This window comes from Rhinatrema bivittatum, chromosome 19, assembly GCF_901001135.1.
Source record: "Rhinatrema bivittatum chromosome 19, aRhiBiv1.1, whole genome shotgun sequence".
Classification (NCBI taxonomy): Eukaryota; Metazoa; Chordata; class Amphibia; order Gymnophiona; family Rhinatrematidae; genus Rhinatrema; species Rhinatrema bivittatum.
Genome location: NC_042633.1, coordinates 18,347,265 through 18,359,618, shown reverse-complemented (window position 1 = coordinate 18,359,618; position 12,354 = coordinate 18,347,265). Strand labels below are relative to the sequence as shown.

Here is a 12,354-nt window from a genome sequence, read left to right as displayed (position 1 = left end):
CATAAGTGGCCATGACTACCTCCTTAATCCAGCGAGCTATAGTACCCGCAAAGCTGGTTCGCCCTGCTTCCTTCCATCATGAAGGCCAAACAGGCGATCCATCTTTCGGAAAGGTTCAGAAACCTCCAGATACCGCACGACAAGTCTCTTGACATCCAAGGTACGCAAGAGTCTGTACTCCTCTATGTCCCTGCCCTTATCCAGGGATGGCAAGGAGATGGACTCATTCAAATGAAATTCGAGACCACCTTAAGCAAGAAGGATGGAACAGTACATAGCTGTAATGCCCCTGGAGTCACCCAAAGGAACAGCTCGAAGCAAGACAAGGCCTGCAGCTCGTAAAGTCGACGTGCAGAACATATAGCCACCAGGAACGCTGTCTTCAAGGTCAATAACCATAAGGAAAGGCTACACAGTGGTCAGAACGTAGAGCCTGCCAAAAATTCCAGCACCAAATTAAGAATCCACAAGGGAACAGGTAACCTCAACAGAGGCCGAAGATGCTTCACTCCCTTAAAAAAATGGGCCACATCAGGATGAGACAACAAGGAAACACCATTCACCTGGCCCCTGAAATAGGCAAGAGCCGCAACCCGTACCTTCAAGGAATTCAGGGCCAATCCTTTATTCAACCCTTCCTGCAAAAAGTCCAGAATGAACGGGATCTTAACTGAGCATGGAAGAATACCGCGTCTTCGCACCAGGCCTCAAACACTGCCCAAACCCGCACATAGGCCAAGGAAGTAGAGAACTTTTGAGCGCGAAGTAAGGTGGCAATCACCACAGAATATCCACGCTTCAACTTGTGAGCCCTTTCAAGGGCCAAACCATAAACAGAACCGAGTCGGATCCTCGTGACGAATCAGTCCCTGCTGCAACAGATCCATGTGAGGCAGAAGACGAAGGGGGGTCTCCACCAGGCATCTTCGCAGATCTGCATACTACGGATGCCTGGGTCAGTCCGGAGCCACCAAGAGTACCAGCTCCCTGTGGCCTTCAATCTTGCAAATCATCCTGCCCAATAAGGGCCACAGAGGAAAAGCACAAAGCACTTTCTGGCCAGACCTGAACAAGAGCATCGATGCCTGGGGACCACGGATCTCTTGTGACTGAAGAATTGAGGAACCTTTGCATTGCGAGAAGTCGCCATCAAGTCTAGGAACAGAAGGTCTCAGTGATCTACTATCAGCTGAAACGCCTTGGTTGACAACACCCATTTTCTTGGGTCCAGACTCTTCCTGCTGAGTTAGTATGCTCGTACGTTGTCTTTTCCTGCAATGTGAGAGGCAGAGATCATCTATAGATGTCATTCAACAATGAACATGTTATTCTCTTCATTGTATTTTCCTCCTTTCAGTTCAATGTAAGCCGGTATGATGTGCCTCACGAATGTCAGCAAAGAAAAGTCTATAAATAAATAAATTCCTCCCACTCCATAAGTTGGTCTATTTCCTGCGACACTTGCTGGCTCTTGGCTCCTCCCTGGCGATTTATGTAGGGAGGAGGAATAGCCTAGTGGTTAGAGCACTGGACTATGGACCAGGAGACCAAGGTTCAAGTCCTGCTTTCGCTCCTTGTGACCTTGGGCAAGTCACTTTACCCTACATTGCCTCAGGTACAAAAACTTAGATTGTAAGCCCTCTGGGGATAGAGAAATACCTACAGTACCTGAATGTAAACCGGTGTGATATCTCAATTGAGATGAATGTCGGTATATAAAAAAAATAATAAAAAAAATGTAGGCCAACGTCGTCACGTTTTCTGACATCATGTCAGAAATAACTATTATAATAATCCCAATAACTATTCGGAACTTTTCAACAATCGACCTCAGGCCCGACACAGTCAATTCCGAAAATATATTCTCCTATTTTATATTGTATTTAAATTATACTCTCCTTGCTCCGTTGAAGTTATTTATTGCTTTCATTAAGTTATTTTATTTATTTCCAAGTTCAATCTTCCCTGTTCTCTGTAAGACATTATTCTATATACTGTCAATTTTATTGTTATAATGTAAACCGAATTGATTAGTAACTTTGTTACTAGAACTTCGGTATATAAAACTGTTAAATAAATAAATAAATAAATAAATAAATCAATCATGTGGACCACTCGACCCTGCAGCCTGCTGCTGAACTATAAGCATGCCAATCGGACCACCCGGGCTTCCAGGTGATTGATGTTCCAAAGGGACTCTTTTGGCACACCAACGTCCTTGGGCAGACAGCTCCTGACAGTGAGCTCCCCAACCCTGGAGACTCACACATGTCATGAGTACCAACCAATGCGGGGAGGACAAGGAAACTCCCTTGCTCAAATGAGCCTCCTGCAACCATCACTGGAGACGAGAGCAGATTTCCATCGGCAAGTGGAGCTGAACCGAATAGCCCTGAGACTGTGGGTTCCAACGAGACAGCAGTGAGTGCTGAAGAGGATGCATATGCACCCTTGCCCACAGCACCACTTCCAGGGTTGCTGCAATCAAGCTAAACACCTGCAATAAACACCACACTGACGTGTATAGTGTTCAACTGATGCACCTGAATCCGAATTTCCGGCAAGAAAACCTTGCCCTGCTTCGTGTCGAACCAGATCCCCAGATACTCCAATGACTGGAATGGCTGAAGACTGCTCTTGGCCAGGTTCACCATCCATGGGATGGACTTAGTTTTTGGGTACTTACCAGGTTCTTATGGCCTGGATTGGCCACTGTTGGAAACAGGATGCTGGGCTTGATGGACCCTTGGTCTGACCCAGTATGGCATATGTTCTTATGAGCACCTACAAGGAGATTACCTTATTGGTCACCAGGTGGCTCTCTTCCTGAGACTTGGCTCAAATCAGCCAGTCGTCCAAGTATGGGTGCACCAGGATCTCATCTCTTCACAATGCCTCTGCTACTACCACCATAACCCTTAGAAAACATTATGGAGGTGGTGGCTAGACCAAAGGGCAGCACTCGAAACTGATAATGGCACCCTAACACCGCAAAATGTAGAAAACGCTGGTGTTTCAAATGGATGGGAATATGAAGGTAGATTAGAAATTCCCCTGACTACATGGCCATCATCATAGAGCGTAAGGTATCCATGCGAAAATGAGTCACCCTCAAATGGCAGTTGACATATTTGAGATCCAGGATGGGACGTGAGGAACCCATCTTCTTGAGCACAACAAAATAGATGGAATATTGCACCATACTTTCCTGAGACATAGGCACAGGAACCACAGACCTCAGCCTGAGGACCCTTAGAAGCATAGACTCCACTGCCTACTTCTTCTGTGGGGAGTGGCAAAGAGACAACATGAACACGTCCTGAGGAATACTGCAAAATTCCAGCACATATCCAACTGAAATCATTTCCAGGACTCACTGATATGACGTGATCTCGACCCACCTCTGATAAAAGAGAGAGAGGCATCCCACTATCTCGTTACAGAGGGTGGGTCGGCAAACCTTAATTGGGAAGCTCAGAAAGATCCACCACCCGAGCTTGCTCCTCTCCTGGGCTGTCTGGGACGAAAGGACTGAGATCTACTGAAAGGCAGAGTCCTCTGAAAGGTCGCTCCTCTGTAGGGACGAAACCGCCGGGAGCCCTGGAAATGACCCCTCATAGCAGAGGGGTGCTGCAATTGCTTCTTATCCTCCGGCAACCGGGGATCTGGAGACTCGTCCCACATACTGGCCAGCTTCTCCAACTTGTTCCCAAACAAGAGTGAGCCAGTAAAAGGCATTTTCGTAAGATTAGCTTTGGAGGCTGTCAGCTTACCAATTTCGCAACCATAGTTGACACCTGGCCACTACCACCAAAGCCACTCCTCTGTTCGAGGTACAGACCAAATCACAGCCTGCATCTGCCAAAAAGGCGACAGCGGGTTCCATAACTGCTCTGGAATTCATCCCAGAATCAAACTTCCTGAGAGAGAAGCAGACAAGAAGGGCCGCAAGAGTGCAACAGGAAGCAATCTATAAAGTCATCGCTTCAAAGGCTTGTTTAAGGATAGACTCAATCCGTCTATCATACACATCCTCCAAGGCCGCTCCTCCCTCCAAGGGGATAGTCATCCACTTAGAGATGGCACAGACCAGCACATCCACTTTGGGAAGACACAAATGCTCTCTCACAGCTGGATCCAGGGGGTACAGGCCTTCCAATGTCCAACCCCTTTGAAATCTGCCTCGGGGGGGGGGGGGGGGGTCACATTCAAGATCAATCAATTCCTGAATGGAATCCATACCTAGGAAAAAACAAGAGGCTTTACACAAAGAAACCAAAATGGGATTCTTCTTCAGTTCAGACATGGAATCTGTACCAGGAACACCCAGTTTCTGCAAGATCTGGGAAATCAGAGCTAGCAGTTCATCTCGATGAAAGAACCGTAACATGATCAGATACGGGTTCCCGTCTTTGAGGAATTTCCCCATCCTCCAGGGAATCAGGATCAGCCTCATCAGGATTTCTGTCGGGAATACCTGCAGTGAACTGAGGCCCGCCCCGGCGTTGGATTGGAAGAGGGAGGGGCCACCGGCTGAGGGTTCGACGTGACCGGATTGGGCAAAGCGGAGGACTGTGCCTGAAGAAAAGGATTGCAAACCCTGAAAAAAACTCCACCCAAGAAAATAAACTGCCAGATCCAGGCCAAACCCAGAAGGAAATGGAGCGGGGCCCACTGAACTCCCATCTCCTGCGGAGGAGCCAGTCAAGGGAGTACCAAGGTCTGAGAACCTCTGGACAAAGCCGTAACCCAAACCATCATCAGGATGGGAGGACCCTGGCTTAGCAAAATCAGAGGAAACCAGGAAGAGGACATAATCTTGGGTAAAAAGGACAGTTTTGGACAAAAAGAAACAGACTCTGTGGAGAACATCAGATAATGGTCTCTATGAGATAAGGCCTATAATTCTGAAATGTGCTTGGCTCAACACATGAACCACTAGAAAAACTGGTCTTTAAATAAAAGATCCTTCAAAGAGGTGTGCTTAAGAGGCTTGCAGTGGGGGCCCACCAGAGCACTAAGAACCAGATTAAGACCCCACTAGGGAACTAAGACCTTAAAGGGAAGACAAATGTGTTTACTTCCACGAAGGAAGCGAGACTCCTGGAATTTTATCCCATAACAGGAGATAATTCCTTGAGAGTTCAAGTGGCAGCTAAGAGCTAACCCCTTGTCCAAACCCTCTGGAGGAAGGGCAGAATGATCGGAATATCTGCTCACGAGGGCAAAACGGGCAGATGTTTTGCAACAGACCTTGAAAGGACCCCAGACCTGAACATAAGCCAACAAAATGGATTCTTACGGGCCTTCAGCAAAGTAGAAATGACTGCAAAAGGACACTTCGTCCTACGCAAGCGAGCCCTTTCAAGCATCAGGCTATAAAAGAGAATGGAACTGGACCATGGCAAAACAGGTTGTGAGCGATGGGCAGATGGACAGGGGCTGCATAACCCAGTGCGCCACCTGCAGTCCCTCAGTATTGACCTGCACCCAAGCCAAGATGACAGAAACAACCATAAACTTCTAAGCAAACTCCCTCCCCTCCAATAAGCCGGAGGAAGGTGAAGTTACCAAAAAAGACAATGGAAAACTCGTTTCCCAAATTTAACATAAGCGATCAGCAGTGAAAACCTCCAACAACTCCACACTGTATACAAAGCAATGGTACGAGCGGCAGATTCTCCACCCCCCCCCCTAGTAAATGGGCGGGTCTCTGGACTGATCTGTGGTACTACAGGAACGTAAATCAGCAGGGTAAGAACCAATTTTCCTTTCCCTGAACATACCCAGATCAGTCCAGACTCCTGGGACGTACCAAAGCTCCCCTTAACTCGAGTGGGTCCCGGAGAGTTCCACTCGTAGAACATTCACCAAAGCACATGGAAGCCGGAGCCCTGACATCCAAGTGATAATGCCTAGCAAAAGTGGGCAACGACTTCCCAATAGCCACCCAGCAAATTTCATGCGGAGACACCTGATATGACTCAGCCCAGGAAGTTGCCCGAGAATGCATCAAGTGCGACCCTAAACACCCCCCCCGGCACTTGATTGCTTCCTTCAGCCACCGCACAATTGTAGCCTTGGACACCTTACTTCCCTTCTTTGGACCACTCCACAGTACAAACAGGTGTTCTGATTTACGGAAATCATAAGTGACCTTTAGATACCTCAATAATGCATGCCCACCATCTAAGAGCCTAAGCCCCCTGGCATGAGGTGCAGAGGAATCCAAATCTGGAAAAGCTGGAAGCTCCACTACCTAAGATGGAAAGCCAAGACTACTTCATGCAGAAAAGGCGGCACCATGCATAAAGATACCCCCTGAATACAACATCTGTAGGAAGGGATCTTCACACGACAGTGCCTTGGAATTCTCCTGGCTGAACAAATAGCCACCAAGAAAACCACTTTAAGAGTCAAATCCTTAACCGTAGCTCTCTTAAGTGGTTCAAACGCAGCCTCACACAATCCTCTAAGGACTAGATTCAGATTCCAAGATGGACAAATGTTCTGCACCTGAAGAGGCAAGTTCTTAGTTCCCTGAAGGAACCGTATAACATCGGGATGTGCGGACAGAGGAAAAGCTTGCACCTTACCCTGGAGACAACCCAATGTCGCTATCTGGACACTCAGAGAGTTAAAGGCCAGTCCCTTGACCAGAACCTCTCTGTAGAAAAGCCAAAACATGTGACACCGTAGCCTGAACAGGCTGAGGCTGCACTCTCAACAGCAGACCCGGGGAACTCAAAACAAACCTTCCCTGTCCTCTGTCAGAAGAGGATGCAGCTGGTTCAAGTTCTTACTCCTTCAGAGATCCCCCTTTATACTCCCGGTCTGACAAGACCGTGCGCTATGCCAGCACTTGGAAACGAAAGCATTTAATGGCTTGCTAACCCCCTTCAAGGGTGGAGGTCGGCCTCGGACACTGGAATCTGCACCTGGAAAGCAGAAGTAACTTGGGAGGTATGAGAAGCACGTTTTGCTTTCCTAAAACATCCTAATGACTGAGAAATCTCCATCCTCCAAACCTGCCCAGAGGCTAGCCCTCTCAGTCTCCTTCTCCCATTGCCCGAATGACGAGATAACTCTGGGGGAGCAGCAGGCCCCAGATTTCTCACCAGTCTAGGGCATATAGGTGCGAAAAGATAGAGAAGTGGGGAGGAGAAACTCAGTGAGAAAAAAAAAAAAAAAGATACAACAGACCCCAGAGAGGAAATGACTGCCCGGGAAACCCTCTTCTGATATCCCAAAAACCCTCCAGCTCATCCAAGCCTAGCCAGAACTGGGGAGTTACCTACTAGGACCTGCTCAACTAGAGGAACAACCACAAGAATTGTTGCCTTAGGAGCAGGACCGGTTCTACCAGGAGAATCAATCTGAGGCCTGCTTGCCTGGGTAGCAAACAAAACTATGAAATTAGCTCTACCAGGACAGGCCCGGAGTCCAAAACCTGGGAGCAAAGAATCCCACTGCACCCACCACCATCTGCTGGAGACGGAAAACAGCGACAAGTGTCGGTGCTGCAGTGATGAGGTCACCAAACGATGTGGTCCTCTACCTCCATCTGCTGGCAGGATGTCATAATCCCATTATGCAAAGGACGCCAAATGCCTCGAATCTGAAAACACCCTAAGAATTCTATGTAAACACCAAACCAACATAAAGGCTGCAAATGGTTTTGGTGCTATAAGGTTTGTCCGGTATCTGATTAGAGAGACAAGTGCCACCTATAAGGCTATGTCTTCCCTCAAGATGTATACAGTTTTTTTGTTTTTTTTTAGTGATTTTATTGATGCAATTTAAAAAAGCAGTTTTATAGGGGATGCAAATAAATTCTTACGCATTCTTTCACTTTGTGATGCAACTTAAAAGTCCGATTAGAGTGCAGAAAAGTTCTTAAAACCCCTTCCAAGATCTGTATAACTGCCGGCTAGGGAGCATTAAACAAAGAATTTAGCTTAAAGAGCCCAAACAGCTTGAGATGCTGCAAAAGTTAAGTTGCATCACAAAGTGGAAGAAAAAAAAAAAATCACTAAAAAAAATTAAAACACGCTATACATCTTGAGTGAAGACATAGCCTTATAAGGTGGCACTTGTCTCTCTAATCAGATACTGGACAAACTTTATAGCACCAAAAACATTTGCAGCCTTTTTGTCGGTCTGGTGTTGTCATAATCTCATGCCATCTGGACTGGTCTAGCAGGATGACAAGGAAGTTTAGTAGGCAGAAATAAAATACAAGTCTGGTAACTGGAGCTACTTAATGTACCTAACACTGCAGCCCATGCTCACACTGCTGTACTTCAGGGACTCTGTTAGCTCCCGCCAGTGAAGGTCCAGCTTCAGAGGGTTCACCTTCAGGGGCACCGACTGCCGAATGACGAACAGCACGTTCTTCTTCAGGCACCAGGAATCCAGGAAAGAGCGGAAGTCCGCCCAGCTGTAGAACTCGCTCCGCTTCAGCTGCTCCTCTCTGTCCTCCTCGGAGACCTGTCCAAGCCCAACACGCCAATTATTATCATTGCAGCAGAGTACAGCGATGTGACAGGTTAAAGCGAGAGGGCAGCTGGGGAGAACCAGGAGGCAGAGACGGCAACAGGCGCCCCTTAAAAAGAGTTACAAGCAGCATAAAGGCGGTGAAAAGTACAAGGTGGGAAAAGCCCTGCGGGTGGAGTGGGCCAGGACGCCTCCCATGCCCACGAGACAGAAGCAAACAGGGAGGAGGCTGCAGAAAAACGTGAGACAGAAAGGAAGTGCTGGCTCACGCAGTCGACAGAAGTACCACAAAAGACAGCTCTTACGTGAGTGGGGCGCTCTGGAGGGGACCACTGCACGGAGACTGCATAATGTTGCGGGTGCTCACTGCCTCCGTGTGTGCCACTTAAACACACTAAGTTACAGGAACTTAGCCTGAAACGGGTGGAAGCCAGAGGCTGGGGGAAAGTATCAGCCAGGGATCTGAGCTAGAGGACGGAGAACTTTGAACTCGAGAAAGCAGCTCTCTTTAGCTCTAAGTTTGAGATCCTGCTCAAACGTCCCTGGCTTACAAGTAAGGTTTATGCCTGCTACAGTACTCAGCAGCACACAAATGTATTTGGGAGAAATTTAGTAGCAGCGAGAATCCAATTGAACAGTAGTTTCGTCTCCAAAAGACAAGGTCTGAGCTTCCATCTGCAGGCGGTGAATTCTGCAATATCCTGACTGCAGAAAAAAAAGGAAATGGGGGGGGGGGGGGGGGGGGGGGGGAGACAGAGACCTGGAACAGTCCAAAGGGAAGGCCCATCACAAGCCTTCAGGGAAGAGAAATGAATGACCAGGCCGAAGCACATAGAACTGTCATGGACCCTTGCTCCTTTTTCAGGGCATAGTTGGTAGATGCAGACCACTATGCATCTCCAAGGATGCACTTCAGCCAACCAGATGGCACTGAAAGAGCAATCCCTGGCTATTTTAACAGCACTGCCAAACCGGGTTGGCCCTTAGAGCTGGAGCCTAGGCAGAGATCTTGCAAGAAACTCTGGAGCCCTAAGAGCAGCCCAGTTCCCTCGCTACAGTACCGGATTTTCCGAAGACTGCGAATCGCCAGGTAGTTGAGACAAGCTCTTCTCGTCTTTCTCCTCTTCCTCTGGAGAAGCCACCGTGGCATCTGTCTGAGGGGAAAACACAGCAAAAAAAAGGATTTCCTACAAAGTTCCTTACTTTACAAATCAAGCTTGCTCTTTTACCAAATGTAAATACAGTCAGGGTCTAAGGACGTAGCATGCACGTGGCCTTGCCTCCGTTACTGGGCCAACGTACAACGGCTTGAGTCAAACATCACCAAGACTACTGAAGTAGTGGTCCACCACACTGGCCAGACACCACCTTCAGGTAGCCCAAGCCTTGTTAGTAAGGACACAATGCAGAGCTCTAGTAGCCATACCTTCGATTGACCCCACATAAATTACCCAACACTGATATTGTATCGAACTTCTGAGCCCATGTAGATCCCTTCTTCAGAAGAGACCGATGTGGTCGCAGAAACTCAGGTCCAGCCTTCCCTCTGGATAATTCTTATGGTGGCGTTAGAAAAGACACAGCGGCCTGCAGAGAATCCTAAGAGCGCACAGGGTAAGTCTGTAAAATTATACCTTTTATTCTGATTAGAAAAAGAGGTACTGTCTATGCTTCGCATCCCTTTTCTGGCAAATCATTACCCATTTATTTCGAGTTAAGAGAAAGGGAAGTGGAATTGGGTCTGAGGAGTTCACAGATTAGATTCAACGGTCTTTCTGGCATTGATAAGCAGGAGAATTTGTAGAGTTGAAATGTCAGATTAGTTACCGAACTGTTGGAAAATCACAATTGGTGAACTGTGCAGAGGACTGAATGTGACAAAACGATCATGCAAATTGCCAAGCTCCTTTCTGATGCCTCAAAGCACTGGTTGGCAATTCCATTTCCCCAGGGGGATACAAACCAGGATGTCCACAATAAATATGTACAGTGTACACAGTGGAGGCCGTGCATGCACATACAATGCTGAGATAAAGTTTGTTTACCCCACATACAATAATGAGAATGACAAGATAGATTATGCTGAGGAATATGCAGAGGTTTTCCCCAAGTCCACCTTAAGAATGGTTTATAGACTTCTCCTCCAGGAGCTTGTCCAAACCTTTTTTTTTTTTAAACCCAGCTACGCTAAAAGAAAATTAGTTTCTTACCTGATAATTTTTGTTCCTGTAGTACCACGGATCAGTCCAGACTGCTGGGTTTTGCCTCCCCTCCAGCAGATGGAAACAGAGATGTTTTTAAAACAAAACTCCGCCTTATATAGGAGAGTGCCACCTACAGTCCGGCAGTATTACGTAATGTCAAAGCATGATGGCTCCCATAAGATACCATAACTATATACACTAACTCTCGAACTTAGAAAAAAGAATTACAATCGGGTCACTGAACCCCTCTAAGATCTGAACCAGTAGAACCACTCGAGGATAATCAAATCAAATCTCTGCAGAAAAAAAAACGAGCGGTCTCTCCCCCACTTGCAGGATTCTGTTCGGGCGGGACTCTGGACTGATCCGTGGTACTACAGGAATGAAAATTATCAGGTAAGAAACTAATTTTCCTTTCCCTGTACGTTCCTGGATCAGTCCAGAGTGCTGGGATGTACCATAGCTGTTCTTACCTGGGATGGGATCCAGAGAAGCCCGCTTGCAGCACACCTTCTCCAAATCCTCCCGACTCCGCAGCTTGCACATTCAATCTGTAATGTCATGTGAAAGTATGGAGTGACTTCCACGTAGCCGCCCTACAAATCTCTTGTGGAGAAACCAAGTGACACTCCGCCCAGGATGCCGCTTGCAACCTAGTAGAGTGAGCCCGGAGCCCAACTGGGAGAGATCTACCCTGTAGCAAATAAGCCGAGCTGATAGCCTCTTTCAGCCATTGAGCAATAGTAGCTTTTGAAGCCATGTGACCGTGACGAGGACCATTCCATAGTACAAAAAGATGGCCCGATATCCGAAACTCATTAGTGACCTCCAAATACTGCAGTAACACCCTGCGAACATCCAGCTTCCGCAATTCCCCAGACAAAGGAACTGATCGATCCAAATCCCCGAAGGTTGGAAGCTCCACTGATTGATTGACATGAAAGGAAGACACCACCTTCGGCAGAAAAGAAGGAACCGTCCGTAAAAAAACTCCCGAACCTGAGATCCTTAAAAAGGGTTCCCTGCAGGAAAGAGCTTGGAGTTCCGACACTCTACGAGCCAAAGTAATGGCGACCAGAAAAATCACCTTCAAAGTAAGATCCTTCAGTGTCGCCCTCTTTAAAGGTTCAAAGGGCGCAGCACACAAGGCAGTAAGCAACTGCTTATTTATTTATTTTATTTAAATTCTTTTAATATACCGATGCTCAAGACCAGGTCTTATCGTACTGGTTTACAATGGAACTGGGGGAGAACCAATGAACAACTACATAGAAGATAAAGTTACATTAAACAAGGGAGCATAAACATGGGCGTTGGAAGAAAGGAAAGATTTCAAAACGAATACATTGGAGGGTATAGAAAATAATCAGCGAAAGACAATTAAGTAGCGAGACCTAAAAGAATAACATAAGGTAGCTGAAATTCAGCTGGAGAATTTATCATATGCAATTATTAGCATAACATTTCCTGTGTAAGGAGGAACAAGGGATGTAAACGGGGGGTGGGGGGAAACAAGCTACATCCAGATGCGTTTTACGTGACCGGAGGAGAGTGGAAACTACCGCAGGAGAATAACCCTTGCGACTTAGGCAGCGCCGTTCAAAAGCCATGCCGCTAGACAGAAGCGATCGACTTCTTCCAAACAAACGGGTCC

The 12,354-nt window shown here is 47.2% G+C and overlaps 1 protein-coding gene across 6 annotated transcripts in view; it reads right to left on the bottom strand.

The window, feature by feature from the left end:
• Nucleotides 1-12,354, bottom strand: part of LOC115080765 — a 133,636-nt gene that overhangs the window by 95,743 nt on the left and 25,539 nt on the right. For all 6 annotated transcript variants that reach the window (XM_029585159.1, XM_029585160.1, XM_029585158.1 and 3 more), the window contains 2 exons: nucleotides 9,558-9,650; nucleotides 8,270-8,490 (listed from right to left, as the gene is read on the bottom strand). In XM_029585159.1, the coding sequence (XP_029441019.1) occupies nucleotides 8,270-8,490; nucleotides 9,558-9,650 (314 nt within the window). The remainder of the gene's footprint in view (nucleotides 1-8,269; nucleotides 8,491-9,557; nucleotides 9,651-12,354) is intronic.